Below are 22,663 nucleotides of genomic sequence, written 5' to 3' on the forward strand. Positions count from 1 at the left end.
TAGAAGCCAGGGCATCCTATGGAAATCACTGACCAGATGTATGAAAATGGAGTTTTCTGTCTTCTACAAATACTTATAGGACCTTGAATATACCATTGGATTTGCCTGTACTTTATTTCCTCCTTAGAAACATGTGGGCTGCAAGGTTCCCTTTCCACTCTTGGGATCTGGGGAATCAATGAATCAGGTTTTAATGATCTTAAAAGACTCATGTCCAGGATGCCACATAGTATAGGCAATGCAAGAGTCACTTTTAGACTTTAGCATTTTTGGGAAATAGGACTCAAATCAGACATACCAGTAAGCAATTTTTAAAAGATGACTTTCTGTCTGTGTGGCATTTGTCTCTGTTCATAGCAATAAACAGATATATTTCTGCCTGTTTGTGCTCTCCTGCTCTTTTTAATGGATGCTGTATCCACTGGCAACTGATAATTTGTAATAAAAAGTGATAAATAACAGAGGTGCTTTGCTTTTAAGTCAATGGCATCTGTCTGTCCATAGAGATGAAGTGGGTTTACAATGTGCTATTAGTGTCAAACAAAACTGTCACAGAAAAAGAGCTGGGAATGGCAGGAATATTTGTGCTAAGTTCAGTAAGTTATAAAGATCCTATCTATGGGTTCATGAACTCCCATGAAGGACAGTCAGAGGGCCTGATCACACCCATCGCAATGAAATTGTGTTTGCTCCCTCCGAATTTTTGCTGCTAAGTTATTTCATGGGGTGGTGGGGTTATTGAAATATTCGAGCATGCATATCATACAGAACAAGATTGTGCTTTTTGAAAGATGACTTTAATATGGATACAGCATTTTATGAATTGTATAATGAACAAATGTGTGTGGGGAAGGGGGGGGTGTGTTGGGAACATATGTGCCATGATCTGAGTATGGTTGTTTCCACATGTGTCTGCCTTCACAACTTCTTCCTAGTTTTGGGTTTGATGCTTCCATCCTAATGAGACTGACAAACAATATCAGATCAAACACTATGTATATGTAAATAAATAGGGATGACAGCCTTCTCGAGAACGGATCGCCAATGAACTTAGTGCCAGATTTTCTAAAGGACAGTTAATGTTTTATTAATTTTGTATTTCTAGACTCTGTAATAGTACCTTCCAGGAGGTAGGTGCTGCCTGCTTGTTATAGGAGGATGAACACACTCTTCCTCAATCTTAGGTCATAAGGAATATTGGGGGTTTCTCAGATAGTGTCCACTGTACAGGAGATGTTTTACTTAATTAATCTATTACTGACATTGGAGATATATTTAGAAGGGAAAGTTCTTCAGTACATTTTCAGTTCCTTCTTGGCAACGAAGCACCTTACAAGTAAGTCAATGTTGTTTTATGTCAGATTTTATAATGCTGAGGTTTATGAGTGCTCAGGCCGAGTAATTATCCACAAATAATCTGCTTAAGGTGCTCAACCCCACGTTATCATTCATGTCACTCCTCCAGCCTGTTGCCCAAGTTAAAAATAAAACAATGTCAGGATAATAAAAGCCGTGGCTAGGAGAAATGAATAATAAAACAAACATCTCTTCCGATTGCATGAATGGTATTAAATCAGGGCTGCTGCTTAAGTCAGTGCCAAGTGTCTTGCAAAGCTGTGGAGATTATGTTTATTTCTCTCTGACCTCGAGAGTCCCAATTTTTCTCTGAGTAGAGCAGGGATTGGAGCAGATGCCACACCTAAATTTAGACCTTCAGCAATCTGTCTCAAACAGGGTGATTTACATCGGGTTATTCATTCATCTAAACTAATCCAGTTAAGAGTAACTTAATTAAGGGAATAAAATCTGCCAGCCCTTTTCTGTCTGCAGAGGAATGTTGTGTGACAGCACTGACATATCTGCATAGGGAGTCAAAACATGGGCAGAACAGCCTGGAACTCACAGAGTCAAAAATGGCCCAAAACTTCCTGTTTCCCTTCCATCTCCAAAGAACTTTCTTGGAACAGGGATTTCAATTTGTTTATTAAAACTGTTATAACTTAAAACTGTTGTAACAGTTGGTCCAAGTGAAGAAAAGAAGCATACTGGAATGATAAGCTAAAAAGGGGCGGGGACAGCTCTGTCACACACTGCCTCTCATTACGGCTCAGGGTACAGTGCAGAAGAGGGCTCTGGAAGATTGTAAGAGCCAGCGGTCAAAGGAGCACAAGTGAAACACTGACTCCTGGACATGACAGGCTGACTGCACTCATGAACACAGAGCATCTGTGGTTGAATCCACAAATCTCTGTAAGATCAAGCTTGCCAACATTGAAGTATTTGGAGAGGCACTTAGGAGCACCCACCATAGGTGAGGAGCTGGGTGCTCAGGGGAACTCACCATAGATGAGGAGCTGGGTGCTCAGGAGCACCCACCACAGATGAGGAGTTGGGTGCTCAGGAGCACCCACCACAGATGAGGAACTGGGTGCTCAGGAGCACCCACCACAGATGAGGAGCTATTGGCATCCACTGGCGGCAGTAAGTGGGAGAGTTATTTACTTATTTTTTCAGCAGATGGCCACATACCATGAACATATAGGAAGGACTGATGGAAATCAGTGTTTGACAAGAAGAATGCCATGGGGCATGACTTGGAGGAATGAGAGAGAGAGAGAGAGAGAGAGAGAGAGAGAGAGAGAGAGAGAGAGAGAGAGAGAGAGGAGAGAAGAGAGATCAAAATAAATTGTTTGAAATTCCCAAAGAATAAATAAGTAGATAAATGAATAAATTTTAATGCCTAGCAGTTAATTTAGGACTACCTGTTTCTACCTCATAGAAGTGACAGGAAATTAACTGGCCCACCTCTGCTTCATTTAAACTGGCCCAGGTAAACATGCAAAAACCAATAATACCTCTACGCCTTATATCAGTAAAAATTTTTCTCAAGAATGATATATGACAAAGTAATTGTTTAGAGAAATTCTGTCCTAGCAACCAAACTCTGCATGGCTTCCTGCCTGTTTTCCATTTAAAATATGTGTAGTTACTGACCCGATGTCAACAAAAATAAAATGAGTTTCTTGATATCATTTAGTTATATTATCTGAATATGATTTTGATTTTTGCATAGGTTATCTTTTTAAAGTTTGCATTTTTGTATGAACTTGGACAAGGCTTATAATACATCTCAAACTTCAGGCAGAACTGCAAAACCCCTCAGGTCTATGGTTTTCATTCATGGGTACTAAAAGTTCATTGCTGACTAAAACTGAATAAATCATGAAACCTTTACTTTACTGGAGCTTGAGAAATGCAAATCACTACAGGCCACCTGCCCAGAGCTCTGGTCTTGTGTGTTTTGTCTACAATTTGTTTTTCATTTGTCCCAAGCATACAGGATTCACTTTGCATTGGCTTCTTATTTGCTTGTTTTTGTCTGGCTTCAACATTTGCTTCAGCCTTTCTACTCAAACTGTCAGGTGTTTACACACACACACACACACACACACACACACACACACACACTTTACAACCTAGAAGGCAGAGTCTGTGCATACCCACAACTACCATCTCTGGTTCTATCTAAGGAATATAGATGAATAAACCAACAGCCTTTCCTGTGACATGAGTCAGATGGGTGACTGTAGTAAATTATGCTTTTTAATAATTACATTTCGTCTTTCATTGTTCTGGGAGAATGATGCTATTTGGTGCCATTTTGTGTAGATGAAAGATGTAAAAGCTCTCACAAGAATGGCTATGTATAAGGTTTAAGGTCTCAATAGTTTCAACTAACAAAAAAATGAATTCCTTTACTTTTGAAAGTAACTGAAGGTCTTTTAATTAGAAAGCTGTTATAATTAGAAGAAAATGTCTCAGTCAAACACTTTAAAAAATACAGTATCTATTTAATAGTATGTTTTGACTGAGTGAAATTTAATAGTAGCCTTTTCAAGACTGAGTTGTAACAAATTGACTGTCCCTTTCTTTAATTCACACCAAAAGTCTTGCATGGAGAACTGAGGCTATTTAATGCCTGAACAAACAGAGATACCCCAATAGTCATTTTCTGAAAACCCAAGGTAATCTACGAAATGTTTCCTTTTAATATCTCTAATTATTTTAATATCTTATATGATTGATTTTATACATGAGCATCATATATTTTTTGAAATATCTCCCTATAGAGTGGATCTTTTTATAGAAACTAACGTAATGTCCAACATAGTTAACAGTGGGTAGTTTATCTTAAAATGAAATGGCTCCATACCATCTAGGTTCCAGAGCCGCAGGCACGTGTCAGCTAGCAAGTGTCTCCATTTGTAAGCTATAGCTTTGCATACTGCTTATGAATATAACACTAAAGACAGTTAATCAGTCGGCTAGTTTTGAGAGAACCAATTTCAAGTGTAGTCACATTATTATAGTTTGTCAATATTGGAACCAAATGCTGGAAGTGAGCAGGCAAACTGTAGGGTACCTTGCCTAGTAAAATTTGGCTTACATAAAAAAAAAAAAAAAATGTACCCTCTCATATCAACAAAATGAACCCTCACTGTGTTGACCTCTTCTATAAATAAAGTATTGTCATTATAGCTTGACAATGCAGTGTCATCATGAATGTTACCATTATGTAGCCCAAGTATAGACATGAGAAGGAACTGAACTACCAAGAATTTTATATGAGGTAGTTTTCCTGCTAAAATGTCAAAGCTTGCCATAGTAGGTAACCCAAATGCAGATAACCTACTTCTCTAGGGATATATAGGTGATGTCACCCCTGCAGTGCTTATGACTATTCCTAAACATGTAGTTGATTGACATGTATACTATATCCCATGAAGTGATTAAGTTGCATTCAGAACCAGTTAGGGATTATGGTTTGCACAGTCATTCTAACTACTGGGGAAGAAGGGGCAGAGGCAAGGACAGAGGAGTAGATGGGCAGAAGGGCACAGGGGCAGAGAGGGTAAAAGAAGAGCAGCGGGGTAGACAGAGAAGAATTGCTTGATCCTAGGAGTTCAAGGCTAACCTGCACTACACAGGAAGACCATGTGTCTTTAGAAGTGCATTTTATTTTAAAGACTAGAAGTAAGGAAGGACTAAATTCCAGTAATGGATACTTGAGTCATGAGTGAGATCATAAAGCTAGTTCTAATTTTTACTGCCATAGATTTGTGTGTGTGAGTGTTAGATAAGTATAAAAAGTGTATTCAACAGAAAAATGTGTAAAATTTAATGTGAATCTCCAAAGCTTCAGAATGGGCTATCCTAACTATATAAAATTTCACTGAGATATACAGGCTTCAAGTCTAGTTAACTTGATTGTGTGTTTCTGTGTGTTGTGTTTTATATAGTATTTTAATTAGAAGACAAGTGTTAAATAAACAAACAAACACCCATCTCATTACCAAGGACAGAATTTCTATAATCAAAACATACAACATATACTTTCTCACTGTTATTCTTTGTGTTAGATTTCTTTGTCTTCCTGCAAGTAATCACAGGAAAATTTAACCCAAACTGGGGACAATTATTTAGAAAATAAAAATATATCAGCATGTTTAATTTTTTAAAATGTATTTCTCTTTTGAGCTGTACAGCGTATGAGCTGAAGAACTTGAAACGTGAAACTCCTACCTTAAAAAAAAAATCTTAGTTTTAGGATATTTTTTAAAAAAACATTTTTATTCTTAATATATTTTTTTGTGAATATGAGTGTTTTGTCTACATGCAAGTCTATGCACTGGGTGCTTGCCTGGTGCCTGAGGTAAGAAGGTGACTTTAAAATTTCTGAGACTGGAATTATAGACACTTGAGATCAGCCGTGTGGATTCTTGGGAATTGAACCGGAGTGAGATCTCTGGAGAACAGTCAGTCCTCTTAAGGGCTGAGCCATCTTTCCAGACCCTAGACTTTTCACTGAAAAATTACTTAGCTAGAATGTTTTTAATACTTAGTTCGAAGGATTACTATTGAGTTATATATAAGTGCTTGTGAACGTAACAAAGGATTACTATTGAGTTATATATAAGTGCTTGTGAACGTAACAATCATAATGGTTGGATCGCTTGTTAAATGGTGTTTCCTTGGCACTGCATCGTACCTTGGTGCTTAGAACACCTCCACAGGTTACCACTTTATTTTCTACTTTACATGACTAAAGAAATAACATTCACAATAGTCAGGTAATTTCTACTTGTTTGTATTTCTGATCATAGATGGAAGGTGATTTCCACAATCTTAAAGTGAGACAGTGTCCAACTTCAACATGATTCCGTTTCACACCAAATTTGTAATTTTTGTAGTGCGTGTGCTGTGCAATACATAGACAGACTTCTCTTTCCACCAGAGTTGAAGAATGATGGAGAGCCTTGTTTTCCTATCTCAGGTCCCTGGGGAAGGTGTGCAGGTGACTGCGGACCAGGCGGAGCCCAGAGTCGTGCTGTGTGGTGCTTTCACATAGAAGGGTGGACCAGTCCCATGTCAAACTGTGATGAGAACAGCCGACCTCCGAAGGAAAGGAGCTGTTTCCGCGTGTGTGACTGGCACAGTGACCTGTTTCAGTGGGAGGTTTCCGACTGGCACCGCTGCTTGCTGGCTCCTGGGGCCCAAGGTGAGCCCAGGCCTCGGACTATGGAGTGTGTGACTGCTCAGCACGGTCTACAGCACCGGACAGTGCGCTGTCTTCAGAAGCTCAACAGAACCATAGTGGCCAGTGAGATCTGTGAACACTTTGCTCCTCAGCCCCCCACAGAGCAAGCCTGCCTCATCCCTTGCCCCAGGGACTGTGTGGTCTCTGATTTCTCCCCATGGTCCACCTGCCCTGAAGGGTGTGGGAAGAAGCTGCAACACAGAACTCGTGTGGCCATCGCGCCCCCTCTGTATGGAGGTCTGCAGTGCCCGAATCTCACTGAGTCCAGAGCCTGTGAGGCTCCAGTTTCCTGTCCTCTTGGGAAAGAGGAATATTCCTACAGCCTTAAGGTGGGACCATGGAGCAAATGTAGACTCCCTCACCTTAAGGAAGTCGATCTCAGCGGAAGAAATGTCCAGGATTTTAGCTCTGATTCAAATGAGCAAGTCATCCTAACACATCGGAGTTACAAAGCACACCACCACTCCCAGCCTGGGAACGTAGAGATAGGTTTTCAAACCAGGCAGGTATGGTGTACCAGAAGTGATGGAAGAAACGCCCTGCTAAGGTAGGATGTCCTCCCTGTTTGTCTTTCATTGATCTAGAATATTATAATGAGTGCACATATAAAGGTTTTTTTTTTGTGATCTCTATAAAGAGAAAATAATTGTAATGCAAGATTTTAGAGGCTTTTGTTCCACTTAAATTTTCTACTTCTATTAGAAATGTCAGACATTTCTTAGTGTAAGCAGCCAATATTTAAAATTTTTAATGTATTCTCTTTTTGTGTTGGTCTGTCTCTTCCTCTGTGTCTATTGCTATATGTCTCTGTATCTTTCCATCTTCCACTCTGATCTTGCTGCGCGAGTTGGTGCCTGTGTGCATGCGTGAGTAGGTGCCTGCGTGTGTGCATGGGTAGGTGCGTGCGTGCGCGCATGCGTTGCATATATGATGAAGCAGAGCACAGTCCCTAGCAGTACTCGTGAGTTTTCTCCTTCCATCTTGAGGGTCCTGGAGATTCTACCTCATGTTTTCGGGCCCGGCAGCAAGTGTCTTTCTCCACTCAGCCATCTCACCTGCCCCCAGTGCTTTAAATTCTTGTGTGATTACTAACATCATCCATCACACAAAGGTTAAGTCTTTCATTTCTACATTTCACCCAAATATCAGTAAATATAAATGGAGGGCTTTAGAACTAATAATAGAACTAAATGGTTTTTATGCTAAGAAATCAGCTTCGCTCCCAGACCTGAGGTATAAAATATGTCAGTGTTCCCTGCCTTTAACAATATACCTGTGGTGTTTCAAGTTTATTTATGTTTTTACTTCGTTACTACATTTTTTTACCACTAGAGACATTTTTGAATATCTGAGTTGAATATGTTTTTATACTGGTAACAATGTTAAAACATAACCCAAGACTGCTTTAGTTTTTAATATTGCTTAATTGAAAATGAAAGCTTACATGAGTAATAATTAAAATTAGTTTCTATACCGGGAATAAAAGCTCTTAATAGCGACAATTTAGATAACAAAATTGTATAAATGTATTCTTTTAAATAAGACATCATAAATAAGATGATAGAACCATGTTCAAAATGTGGTTTGTTTTCCTCGCTAGTACTTAAATAGAGATGTTGGTAAATTTTGACACCCCTCAAGCACACACCACTGAGGTACCTTTGAATAATATTTGAATCCCCAAATAGCAGAATGCTATTCTCAGGCTGTAATCACTATCATCAGTGCCTCTTTCTTGAGATCACAAAAGAGGCCCTCCCCTGTACAACAATGCAATGATGGTGTTTACTCAGTAGTACTTCACAGGTGAGTCTATTTTATCTCTGATTCTTCATTCTAATTCATACCATCAAACAATTCACAAGGGTGTTGAAGACTAATTTCTGCCACTTTACTATCTATTTCTGAAAAAGCTCAAAAGATTAAATAGATTATTAGGATAATTTATTTGAATACATACATAGGATTCTAAAAAAATGTGGTTTTAGTATTTCATACTTTTTTCATGAACAATGCAGACAGGATTCTCATTTTTTAAATCTATCTTCACCAGCTTCCTTTTTGCTAAAAAGTAGATTTTGTTTTATTCGTTCGATTTTATTGAAACTAGACCTTAAATACAACATATTCTGTGTATGGTTTCCCTCCACCAGCCCTTCCCAGTTCCCACCTGCCTCCCCCAACAATAATTCTTATTCCTTCTCCTTAGAAAACAGACAATTATCTAAGATAGTATGTCATTAAGGCAAGTGTCATTAAGGCAGCAAGGTAGAGCCATCATAAGTAGAATTATTGTTTTATTAGACTTCTTGCTGTTACATGATATGATTTGCAGTACCCACATGGCAGCTCATGGTTGTCTTTGACTACTGTTCCCGGTGATCCAACACCTTTACACAAACATGAATGTACACAAAATACCAATGCACATAAAAGAAATTTAAAATTAAAAAAGAAATGAAGCAGAATGTTATTAGTAGCAGCTCAGGCTGGAAGTGACAATATAATAAAATAATCTTTTTAATATAAAAATTATATATATTTATCTTTATCAGCTTTATTTTGTTAAAAATAGACTTTGCTTTATTCTTTTTTGAAAACATAGTTTTTGTGCAATATATTCTGAGTATGGCTTATTATTATTATAATAATAAAATAAGGTAAAAAATCAAATGGGTCAGAATAGGGCAAACCAATGGAAAGAGAAGAGAACCAAAAAGGATGAGAAACACAGGTAGACACAGAATACACATATCTTCATATATGGGAATCCCATAAAAATACAAAATTGAAAGGTATAATACACACTCAAAGGATCTGTTAGGTAAAATGAAAGAAAGAAAAAAAAGGAGAGAGAGCAAGAGAGAGAGAGAGAGAGAGAGAAAGAGAGAGAGAGAGAGAGAGGCCCTGACCCACATTATGAAATGAGGAATCTCTAAACCAACCCTTAGATGCGTTTTCTGTTGGCCATCTACTACTGGGCCTGGGCCTACCCTTAGTGCATTGTTTCTCCAGTGAGATTCCTTTGGAGAAAACTCATTTTCATTTGCAAGTGTTTATTAATTAGGTTAGGGGTGTGAGACATGTGTCCACTTCTCCCAGTTTTAGGGCCCTACCATGTACAGACCCATGCAGGCCCTGTTCATGCTGCCGCCGTCTCTAGGCATGCTGCCACAGTCTCTGTGAGTTTATATGTGTGTTGGTTATGCTACAGTTAGAAGACCCTATTTTCTTGGTGTCCTTCATCTCATCTTGTGCTAGACTGACTTTAATTTATAGTAGTGAGCTTTATTTTAGCACAGAGCAACAACATGGAGTTCCCGGATGCGATGCCTCTTCTTATTCTAAAACAGTTCTGTGCTGGTTTACATTTTGGGTGATACGCTTGCCCCAACTACATTATACACTAAATACTTTTGTTTCCCTGGTCAATTCATATGTTGAAAATGTAACCTGGAATGAAGGAAGATCTGGGGGTGGGTGTCATTAAGGCAGGAAGGTAGAATGCCCATAAATAGGACTATTGTTTTACTAGACTTTTGTTCTTGCACTTTCATGAGAGTTTTAGTGTTTAATCTCATAGAGATATCATTACCCAGAACTTGATTAGTATCCTACTTTGTAGCTTCCAAACTGAGCTTTTACTAACAGTATTCTGTTTCTTTTCTTTTTAATTTTTAAATTTATTTTATGTGTATAGGTGTTTTGTATGCGTCCATGTCCGTGTGAAGGTATGAGAGCCGCTGGAATTGTAGCCAGAAATAGCCATGAGCCAACCTGTGTGTGCTGTGAATGGAAACTGAGTCCTCTGTAAGGGCAGTCAGTGCCTTAACACTAAAGCCTATCTCCAGCCTCAACACTGTTTCTTAAAAACTGTGTATTCTGTTTCACTTCTGTTACAGTACTGTGACCCTACTACGGATGCATTATAAAGAGATAGTATAGTTTAGGGTCTTCAACATGAGTTGCTTTATTTCTATGGTTAGAGATTAGAAAGCCCTAAATCAAGAAGTGGATCATTTTGTTTCCTCAGAAGGACTCTCTTCTCAGCCTTCAGGTCGTGTCCTTGTGTGGAAAAAGAAAGAAAGAAAGAAAGAAAGAAAGAAAGAAAGAAAGAAAGAAAGAAAGAAAGAAAGAAAAGAAAAGAGACATATTCAGGTATTCAGGCTCTTTTGTATGAGTGTTAAGTCTAATCTAAGGGTCTCTTTCATGCCCAAGTCAATTCTCAAAGTTCCCAAGGCCTAAACAGGAGTTTAGGTTTTAATTTAGGAGGTATAAGCACAACATGCACTCGGTAGTAATTGAGGCCGATATTAATACATTTAGAGCCCTGGGCTTGCATCTGCCTTCATTCTTCTTATAGACCATGGGCTGGACAATTAGACATGCTCCCATCCTTGCACTATCTTCCACAACTGACTCTCAGCCTTCAGTGTCCTGGGGGCTACTGTTCCTTATACTGTCTTCAAACTTCAGTTTTCAGAATGTCACAGAGCTGACATGATATCCCATGTAGCCTTTTCTGATTAACTTCTTTTCAGTTACAAGTATGCATTTCCATTCTTCCATGGGCTATCCATGACAGTCCAGTGGTGTTGGTGGTAGTGTGTGAGTGGTATTTATACATGCCTCTGCCCACCCAGAGGCCCAAGCATGTCATTCCCTTGAAAGAGTGCCTCTCACTAAATCTGGAGCAAGGCTATTAGGCACCAAGTCCCAGAAATTCTAATGTCTTACATACCCCTAACACTGGAATTGTGTGTGTGTGTGTGTGTGTGTGTACATGCATATATGTAATATGTATGTATGTGTACGGTCATACCAGTCTTTTAATGTAGATACTAGGGATTTAATTTTTCACCCACTTACCTCCATGCCTTCTTTCTTTATATCACTGGTGAATGTAGTACTGTATGGTACCATACATCCTTCCTCTAATCCCTGGCGATCATTTTGGTGGCTTCCAGATTTGGGCTATTGTGAATACAATTACTGTAAAAAGAATTATACAGATATTTTTGTGTGCAATGTTTCAACTCCTTTGTATAGACCCCAAAGAGTGCAGTAACTGTGGCAAGAATGTGCTTAGCTTTTGTGAGAAACTGTCACATGTGTGGCTAGAGAAATAGCTCAGTGTTTATGAGCATATGTCCTTACCTAGGGCCCTGATGTCATTTGCCAGAACCCACACTGGGCCAAGCACTGCAGCCATATTTAAGCACCCAGCACATAGCAGGGCATTCAAGGCTCTCTTTTGACCCAAGGACATACTGATACATATGGCATAAAACCCACAAAAAGATACATGCAATTAAATTATGTTAAAATATTAAAACTAGAAATGCTAAGTGTCTTCCAAAGTCTCTGGACCATTTTACATTACTACAGTCAGTGCAAAGGAATCCTTATATCTCTGCATCCCGGCATTTGTTGCCAATGTGTGATAATTGATGTTTTAACAGGTGACTGGTCCTGTCTCATCTCTCATGGTGCCTAAGCCTTTGCCCCTTTGTTTTCAGTATGTACCCTGTATGATATCCTCTGTGATTCCTGGAGCTATGATTTGCTATCTGTTGTTAATTTTGAGGTAACATTCATAAAAGGTAAAATTCATGAAAAAGTCCCTAGGAGCCCAGTCTCCCAGGAATTTTTAGCTGTCCACACTGTGCCTTGATCAACAAGTTTCAGCTTTTCATGCTTTGGCATGGCTGCAGGGCTGGTTTCTGTTCCTGCTTTTTCTTCAATAGGCTGTGTTTTGTTTTTCCTCTGCTACTTACCTGCCTCTCCAACTTTGGGGTCAGTTAATTGTCTTTGAACATTGGTTCTCTGATGGATCTAAGAAGGGTCATTGTTTGTTGGTCTGTGTAGCTACTATGTCCAAGTCTATTGCCTGCCTGGATGGGCACCAGGAGGCCCTGTGATCTGTTTAACATTCCAGGCAGCATATTGAACCAGAACAGCTCTCTTCACATATGTCATGAAATCATATCTCATGAACATTCATTTCATTTAATCATCAAGGGTTATGAGATGCCTCATATACTGCCATGGAATGATGAAGCTGTTAGAAAAGATGGTGTTAGTGAGGGCATTTCTGCAGCTCCACCTTCTACACAGAAGTGTTGCCCTTGCAAGCCATTCACGCTTATGGTTGACAGAGTTGTCTTTTTTCTATACAAATCAGAGACCTGTGCTGGCATTGCCTCACAAAATTTGATGAAAAATTGGAAATACATCTTCCCAAAGAAATGTCTTTCTCTACTTATTCCTTCCTTCTTCTCTTCTCTTCTCTTCCTTTCTTCCTTCCTTCCTTCCTTCCTTCCTTCCTTCCTTCCTTCCTTTGTTCCTTCCTTCCTTCCTTTCTCCCTCCCTCCCTTCTTTTTTCCTTTCCTTCCTCTTTAGTTTTATATAAAGCATGCATTAATTATATGCAAATGGTTCTATAAAGCCATTTTCACACATGTGTAAAATATATTTTGATCGTATGCACGCTCCAATTCTGCCACTGCTCCCACTTTCACTCCTGAGGATTCCGGTGCTCTTTCTGTAATTCACATTCAACTTTCACATCCAGTTTTTGTTTGTTTTCCTGAGTCAATGAGTATAATTAGAATTACTACAGGAAATGGGTGATGGGTTATTTACAGGAGCCTAGACTACTTGTCTATGACCATACCACTGAAGAAAATGTCTCTTCCTCCAACAGCAACCATTAATTGCTTCTAGATCCTTAGGGAGGTGTGGGATCTATGAGTCTTTCCTTTCCAATGATGGAACATTGAAGGGTCAGTGTAAGTTTTATGTAGGTGATCACAGCTGGGGAGGAGAGTCACAATGCCCTAGGTATGTCATGCTATGGTACATCACAATCACCTAGATGAAACAACAAGTTTCTCCTAATCCTCCTGCTTTGTCTAAATGTAAAAATCTGCCTTTACTCTCTCCTGCATCTGATTTCAGTCCTGCTGCTTTTTGCTGGTCCCTGGAAAGCCACAGGGTCAGGAGTGTTGCATTTCATCTGTTTTGACTATGACACCTGCTAGCTTTTTATGCCTACAGCACAGGAAAAACCTGTCTCCACTTCTGTAATGCAGTTCCTGCAGGGCTTTGCTGAAAGTCACTTTCTCGGTCTAGGACACAGCTTTAATGGATGTCCTTTGCTGGCCATCTCATCGACCACCCTATTCTTCAATAAACACCCCTAGCGGTTTCCCTTCTGGTCATATCTGCAGTGGAGAGGCAGGACATGGTCTCTGGGCTATCCTGCTCACTATCATTGATTTGCCTCAGGATTTCAATCTTTCTCGATGATCTATTTATTTTATTTCGCGTGTATGGGTGTTTTACTTGCATGTGTGTAAGTGCATCACATGTGTCCAGTCCTTAGAGAGGCCAGGAGAGGATGGCAGATCCATTGGAACTGGAGTTATAGATGGTTGGAGCTGCCATGTGGGTGTTAGGTGCTAAACTTGGGTCCTCTGAAAGAGCAGCAAAGGCTCTCAACCACTGAGCCATCTCTCTACTCTCAGAATCTTTTGTTTTTAATGGTCACATTGCACCTTCTAATTTTCTCTTTTATTCTGATGAGACTCTTTCCACTTCCATTATTACCTTTAAAATCCCTGTCACCCAGCCTGTCAGTCCTTCTCTAGCAATGGCTACTGGATTTTTATAATACCTTAACTGATGAAATAGAAATGTCTGTTGCATTTTTGTCTTCTTTACTTTACCTTTTATTACCAGAGTAGAAGTACATCTGCGTTATGAGATAGGAGTTGCCAGTGGTAGCACACACCTTTAATCCCAGCACTTAGGAGGCAGACAAATGTAGATCTCTAAGTTTTAGGCCAGCCTTACCTAGAAAGTGAGTTCCAGGTTAGCGAGAGTTACACAGAGTAACCCTGTCTGAAAAAAAAAAAAAATATTAGCCTGAACAGGGCAGTAGTGGCATATGCCTTTAATTATAGTACTTGGAAGGCAGAGGCCAGTCTGGTCTACAGAGAAGTTCTAAGACAGGCAGCGGTCCCTAACCAAAACCAAACCAAACCAAACCAAACCAAACCAAACCAAACCAAACCAAAGAAAAACACAGACAAACAAAAAAGAGGAACCACAGGAAAACAGAAAAAGCAACTTATTTATTAAAACAGCAATCAAAACACTTTCATTTTTTTGTTTGTTTGTTTGGGTTTTCTGTACATAAAATTCAAGTGAATTTATTTAACATTTATTTTGATCCAGAAAACATTTAGTATGAGCATTATGACCTGTGCTCATTTGGACTGTAAAATTCTCATACCACTTTACTTGAATAAATACAATATGATACCCCTCCCCCCCCAGAGGAACAGCTGAAAGATGATACATTTTAAGACTATAAAAAGAACCATCACCTCAAAATTTCACATCAAATTGTTATTTTATTTTATTTTTATATGTGTCACTAAACTATAGTTAGAAACACATTTCCCCTTCCTTTTCCTCAGCAAACATAAACAACCCTCACTGCATTCACACATTCTTTTAACCATTTGTTCCTAGTACCTGAGGCCATATGATTTCCTCTTGTGTTACCAAGAATAGGAATGGAAGATAGATATTTTTTCCACTACATCTTTACTTTCAGATTTGCTTTTCCTCCTCATCCATATTGATGTGATTTTATTTTTAATGTATTGGACATAAAACAAGGTTTTTGAGAGTATTTTGCAGGTGCTGTGAATATTAGTTCTCTTGGGTGGGATATTCTGCAAATATCAGTGAAACCTAGCTCACATAGAGAGCAGTTTGTATGTTGTCTTTTAGATTGGAAGACGGGTGATATGCTGAAATCGCCCACTGTTACTGTGTAGCAATGGTGAGCCCTCATGCCTCTTTTTTTTGTTGTTGTTTCTTTTTTTAAATTATATTTTATATTTTATTTACATTTCAGATGCCATCCCCTTTCCCCATTTCCCCTCCCTAGAAAACCTCTGTCCCATGCCCCCCCTTTCCTTTTTGCTTTTATACAATTTTTTAAATGTTAATCAAAGGATTTATAAGTTCGGTAATGCTCAATCAGAAGTGTAACCCAATACACAACCTAGATATAAAAACTATCTTTGACTGGTGGAGACATGTGAACATCTGCCTCCATGCCCCCTCTCTCTTTCTCTCTCTCATCACCTAGCTTCTCCTCTCCTTCATCTTCTCTCCTTACTCCATCTCTTCCTCTCAGTACTCCTTCCCACTTAGCTCCTCCTACATATCACTCTTCCTGTTAAAGTAAAACTTTTCTCTCAAAATACAATTCGAGCATACTTATTCCTAATTGTACCAGTGAGGTACAAGACAGTCCTAATACCCAGTCCATCATTTTGTTGACTAACCAGAACCTCTGTCATCTCTCCTAACTAAAACACTTACTTTTGATCCTGGCCTTTTTTTTTTTTTTTTTTTTTTTTGGCTTTAGAATGAATGTCAGGTGAAAACCATCTACTCAGATCTTTTCTCTCAAAGTAAATAGCCAGGATTGGCTATGAGACTATAGGTCTTCAACCCCATCAGAAATCCAGAATGACTGAGTTAACTGAAGTTATGGGAAGCACTAAACATAGCTTCTAAAACTTAGCCAATTTATAGAGACCACTGAACACCTGAAAAGCTCCTATACTACCGAACATTGGAGCATCAAATCTTCAGCCTTCTGGCCCAGAGTCATCTGACAGACCTTAGTGATGCAGGATTATTAAGGGCTGATTACTCTGTCTAGGCAGATATAATCAGTCGACTATTCTGCATGTGTATCCTTTTCTGGACAGTAATTTGTCTGTAGATGGAAAGAGGCAATTCTTGCCTAGTGGCTGTCACCACACAACTGGAGTAACTCCAAGGATGCTCAATTTCTTCTTAGAATCCACGACAGGAAGCTGTCAGGAGCAGACAGGTCTCTAATCAGAATGGACATTAATATATAAATATTTGTAACATCAATTCTATGGACTTCTGATGTTTTGAAAACCAACTATCCATGTAAGGTAACCTGGACTGTTGTCTGTTCACTCCTCTCAGCTATTTCTAAATAAAACATGGGAAACCTCCTAACAATAAACTCAAAGCCATGAATTTGCTATAGTCCCTTAACTCATAGGTTAACCATCCCAAATCAGTTAAAAAAGTTAAAGAAGGACTGGGTCTAGGCCTTGTATTCCTAAATGTGTTATACAGGCACAATGCCCATGAGAGTATCAATATTCATCTCACTTTTATATTAATAAGAAGCTCGTACCAATAAAAACCTTAAATTTGAAATCAAAGTAAATTTTGTACCATTTAAGAAATTATAACTTCATCTTGATAATAATTATACAGATTTCTACCAATAGGCTATGCAATAAGTCCTAGCTAATCCTCCCTGTTCCAACAAAACCACTACTTTTCCCTAGAAAGACAGACCATTATTAACCACATTAGTCCCTAAGCCCAGGGAATAGGGGCACTGACTTTTCTTTAACTTCTTCAAGCTGATTAAGGGCGTTGAGATTTTAGAATAGGGGTGGGGGGGAAGAGTAAGTTGATAAACCTCTGACACTGTGTCTTCATTGAATACAGATGGAATTCCAGGACATCGGAGGTTTGGGCAGGTCTGCTCAGTATGCTTGATGAGTAAATACACCAAGGCAGAATATACAAGAATTGTATATTCTGCAATATACAATTCTCAGAACAAGTTTTAGTATCAAGAAAACAAAATTTTTTTCCCTAGGGGGCTGACATTTTTTAAAAGATGTTGGTTCTAACTTTTTTTTTTTTCCTTTTTAAAATTGGGTGTAATATTTACATTTCAGATTTTATCCCCTTACCCCACTTCCTCCCACCACCCAGAAACCTCCTATCCCATCCCCCTCCTCATGCTTCTATGAGGCTGTGACCGCACCTACCCCCCACTATCCCCTCCCCACACTCACATTCCCCCTCACTCTGTGTTTATTTTTTTATGGGACCAAGAAACTCCTCTCCCACCTATGCCTGACTAGGCCATCCTCCCCTGCATATACCTCTGGAGTCTTGGGTCCCTCCCTTTGTGTTCCCAGGCTGGTGGTTTAGACCCTGGGGGGGGGAGGGGCTCTGGTTGTTTGGTATTGTTGCTTTCCTCCTGGGGTCACAAACCCTTTCTGCTCCTTCAGTCCTCTCTCTAAGTTCTCCATTGGGAAACCCCTGATCATATCAGGGGTTAACTGTGAACATCGTCCTCTGAGTGTGTTAGTCTTTGGCAGACCTCTAAGGAGACAGCTATATCATGTTCCTGACAGCATGCACTTCCAGCCATCCACAACAGTGTTTAGCTTAGGTGGCTGTACATGGGATGAATACCCAGGTGGAGTGGTCTCCTGATGGCCCCTCCTTCAGTTTTTGTCCCATGCTTTGTTTCCATATTTGCTCCCTTGAGCATTTTTGTTACTCGTTCTAAGTAAAACTGAGGCATCCACTATTGATCTTCCTTCTTCATGAGCTTCATGTGGTCTGCGGGTTGAGTCTTTGCTAATCCAAGCTTTTGGGCTAACATCCGCTTAACAGTGTGTAAATACCCTGTGTGTTCTTTTGTGATTAGGTTAACTCACTCAAGATGAAAATTTCTAGATCCATCCGTTTACCTAAAAATTTCTCGAATTCATTATTTTTAATAGCTGAGTAATACTCCATTGTGTAGATGTACCACATTTTTTGTATCCATTCCTCTGTTGAGGGACATCTGGGTTCTTTCCAGCTTCTGGCTATTATAAATAAGGCTGCTATGAACATAGTGGAACATATGTCTTTATTATATGTTGGAGCATCTTCTGGGTATATGCCCTGGAGTGCTATAGCTGGATCCTCAGGTAATGCTATGTCCAGTTTTCTGAGGAACCGCCAGACTGATTTCCAGAGTGGTTGTGCCAGCTTGCAATCCCACCAACAATGGAGGAGTGTTCCTCTTTCTCCGCATCCTTGCCAGCATTTGCTATCACCTGAGTTTTTGATCTTAGCCATTCTGATTGGTGTGAGGTGGTATCTCAGGGTTGTTTTGATTTGCGTTTCCCTGATGACTAAGGATGTTGAGCATTTCTTAAGGTGCTTCTAGGCCATTTGGGTTTCCTTTGTTTAGCTCTGTACCCCAGTTTTTAATAGGGTTATATGGTTGTCTGGAGTATAATTTCTTGAGTTCTTTGTATATCTTGAATATTAGCCCTCTATCGGTTGTAGGATTGGTTAGGATCTTTTCCCAATCTGTTGGTTGCCAATTTGTCTTATTGACAATGTCCTTTGCCTTACAGAAGCTTTGCAATTTGATGAGGTCCCATTTGTCAATTCTTGATCTTAGAGCATAAGCCATTGGTATTCTGTTCAGGAACTTTTCCCCTGTACCTAGGTATTCGAGGGTCTTTCCCACCTTCTCTTCTATTAGTTTCAGTGTATCTGGTTTTAAGTTAAGGTCTTTTATCCACTTGGATTTGAGCTTTGTACAAGGAGATATGAATGGATTAATTTGCATCCTTCTACATTTTTACCTCCAGTTGAACCAGCATCATTTGCTGAAAATGCTGTCCGTTTTCCACTGGATGGTTTTAGCTCCTTTGTCAAAGATCAAGTGACCATAGGTATGTGGGCTCATTTCTGGATCTTCAATTCTATTCCATTGATCTTCATGCCTGTCTCTGTACCAATACCATGCAGTTTTTATTACTATTGCCCTGTAGTATAGTTTGAGTTCAGGAACGGTGATTCCCCCAGAAGTTCTTTTGTTGTTGAGAATAGTTCTTGCTATCCTGGGTTTTTTGTTGTTCCAAATAAATTTGCGAATTGCTCTTTCTATCTCTATGAAGAATTGATTTGGAATTTTGATGGGGATTGCATTGAATCTATAGATTGCTTTTGGCAAGATGGCCATTTTTACTATATTAATCCTGCCAATCCAGGAGCATGGGAGATCTTTCCATCTTCTGAGATCTTCTTCGATTTCTTTCTTCAGAGACTTGAAGTTCTTGTCATACAGATCTTTCACTTACTTAGTTAGATTCACTCCAAGATATTTTATATTATTTGTAACTATTGTGAAGGGTGTCATTTCCATAATTTCTTTCTGTTTATCTTTTGAGTAGGAAGGCTACTGATTTGTTTAAGTTGAATTTATATCCAGCCACTTTACTGAAGATGTTTATCAGGGTTAGGAGTTCTCTGGTGGAAGTTTTAGAGTCACTTAAGTATACTATCATATCATCCGCAAATAGTGAAATTTTGACTTCTTCCTTTCCTATTTGTATCCCTTTGACGTCCTTTTGTTGTTTAATCGCTCTAGCTAGGACTTCCAGTACTATATTGAATAGGTAGGGTGAGAGTGGGCAGCCTTGTCTAGTCCCTGATCTTAGTGGGATTGCTTCAAGTTTCTCTCCATTTAGTTTGATGTTGGCTACTGGCTTGCTGTATATTGCTTTTACTATGTTTAGGTATGGACCTTGAATTCCTAATCTTTCCAAGACTTTTAACATGAAGGGATGTTGTATTTTGTCAAATGCTTTTTCAGCATCTAGTGAGATGATCATGTGGTTTTTTTTCTTTGAGTTTATTTATGTAGTGGATTACATTGATGGATTTCCGAATATTGAACCATCCCTGCATTCCTGGGATAAAGCCTACTTGATCATGATGGATGATTGCTTTGATGTGTTGTTGGATTCAGTTTGCGAGAATTTTATTGAGTATTTTTGCATCGATATTCATAAGAGAGATTGGTCTGTAGTTCTCCTTCTTTGTTGGGTCTTTGTGAGGCTTAGGTATGAGCGTAATTGTAGCTTCATAGAACGAATTGGGCATTGTTCCTTCTGTTTCTATTCTGTGGAATAGTTTGAAGGTCTGATAGAATTCTGCACTAAAACCATCTGGCCCCAGACATTTTTGGTGGGGAGGTTTTTAATGACTGCTTCTATTTCTTTAGGGGTTATGTGACTGTTTAAATGGTTTATCTGCTTCTCTTTTAACTTCGATATCTGGTATCTATCTAGAAAATTGTCCATTTCATCCAGATTTTCCAATTTTGTTGAGTATAGGCCTTTGTAGTAGGATCTGACGATTTTTTAAATTTCCTCTGTTTCTGTTGTTATGTCTCCCTTTTCAGTTCTGATTTTATTAATTTGAGTACTGTCTCTGTGCCCTTTGGTTAGTCTGGCTAAGGGTTTGTCTATCTTGTTGATTTTCTCAAAGAACCAGCTCCTGATTTTGTTGATATTTTGTATAGTTCTTTCTGTTTCAGCATGGTTGATTTCAGCCCTGAGTTTGATTATTTCCTGCCATCTACTCCTCTTGGGTATATTAGCTTCTTTTTGTTCTAATGCTTTCAGGTGTGCTGTCAATTTATTAATTACGTTCTTTCCATTTTCTTTTTGTGGGCACTTAGAGCTATGATTTTTCCTCTTAGTACTGCTTTCATGGAGTCCCAAAAATTTTGATATGATGTGTCCTCATTTTCGTTTAATTCTAGAAAGTCTTTAATTTCTTTCTTTATTTCTTCCTTGACCAAGTTATCATTGAGTAGAGCATTGTTCAGTTTCCACGTGTATGTGGGCTTTCCATTGTTTTTGTCCAAGTCAAAGACAAGTCTTAGTCCATGGTGGTCTGATAAGGTACAAGGGATTATTTCAATCTTTTTGTACCTGTGGAGGCTTGTTTTGTGACCAATTATATGGTCTATTTTGGAGAAGGTACCATGAGGTGCTGAGAAAAAGGTATATTCTTTTGTTTTAGGATGGAATGTTCCATAGATGTCAGTTAAGTCCAATTGGTTCATAACTTCTGTTAGTTTCGTTGTGTCTCGGTTTAGTTTCTGTTTCCATGATCTGTCCATAGCTGAGAGTGGGGTGTTGAAATCTCCCACTATTATTGTGTGAGGTGCAATGTATGCTTCAAGCTTTAGTAAAGTTTCTTTTATGTATATGGGTGCCCTTGCATTTGGAGCATAGATGTTCAGAATTGCAAGTTCCTCTTGGTACATTTTTCCTTTGATGAATATGAAGTGTCCTTCTTTATCTTTTTTGACTACTTTTGGTGGAAAAACAATTTTATTTGATACTAGAATCACTACTTTTGCTTGTTTCTTGGGGCCATTTGCTTGGAAGATTGTTTTCCAACTTTTTACTCTGAGGTAGTGTCTGTCTTTTTCACAAAAGTGTGTTTCCTGTATGCAGCAAAATGTTGGGTCCTGTTTATGTATCCAATCTGATAGTCTATGTCTTTTTATTGGAGAATTGAGTCCATTGATATTAAGAGATATTAAGGAAAAATGAATGTTGTTTCCTGTTATTTTTGTTATTGGCAGTGGAGTCATGTTTATATAGCTACCTTCTTTTAAGGTTGTTGGAAGATTACTTTCTTGCTTTTTCTAGGTTGTAGTTTCCCTCCTTGTGTTGGAGTTTTCCACCAATTATCCTTTGAAGTGCTGGATTTGTGGTAAGAGATTGTATAAATTTGGATTTTTCATGGAATATTTTGGTTTCTCCATCAATATTTAATGAGAGTTTTGCTGTGTATAGTAGTCTAGGCTGGCATTTGTGTTCTCGTAGGGCGTGTAAGATATCAGTCCAGGATCTTCTGGCTTTTATAGTCTCTGGTGAGAAATCTGGTGTAATTCTTATAGGTCTGCCTTTATATGTTACTTTGCCTTTTTCTCTTACTGCTTTTAGTATCTTCTCTTTGTTCTGTACATTTGATGTTTTGATTATTATGTGACGGGAGGTGTTTCTTTTTTGGTCTAGTCTATTTGGGGTTCTGTAGGCTTTTTATGTATTTAAGGACATCTCTTTCTTTAGGTTAGGGAAGTTTTCCTCTATAATTTTGTTGAAGATATTTACTGGCCCTTTAAGTTGGGAGTCTTCACCTTCATCTATACCTATTATCCTTAGGTTTGGTCTTCTCATTGTGTCCTTGATTTCCTGGATGTTTTGTGTTAGGACCTTTTTACAATTCATATTTTCTCTGACGATTGTGTCTATGTTTTCCATGGTATCTTCTGTGCATGAAATTCTCTCTTCTATCTCTTGTAATCTGTTGGTGATG

At 38.8% G+C, this 22,663-nt stretch overlaps 1 protein-coding gene across 1 annotated transcript in view; it reads left to right on the forward strand.

Moving 5' to 3' along the window:
- Window positions 1-22,663, forward strand: part of Thsd7b (thrombospondin type 1 domain containing 7B) — an 839,715-nt gene that overhangs the window by 274,407 nt on the left and 542,645 nt on the right. Inside the window, exon 3 of the mRNA XM_076941097.1 lies at window positions 6,335-7,145. Coding sequence (XP_076797212.1) covers window positions 6,335-7,145 — 811 coding nt within the window. The remainder of the gene's footprint in view (window positions 1-6,334; window positions 7,146-22,663) is intronic.

The sequence above is a fragment of the Arvicanthis niloticus genome, chromosome 10 (assembly GCF_011762505.2).
Source record: "Arvicanthis niloticus isolate mArvNil1 chromosome 10, mArvNil1.pat.X, whole genome shotgun sequence".
NCBI lineage: Eukaryota > Metazoa > Chordata > Mammalia > Rodentia > Muridae > Arvicanthis > Arvicanthis niloticus.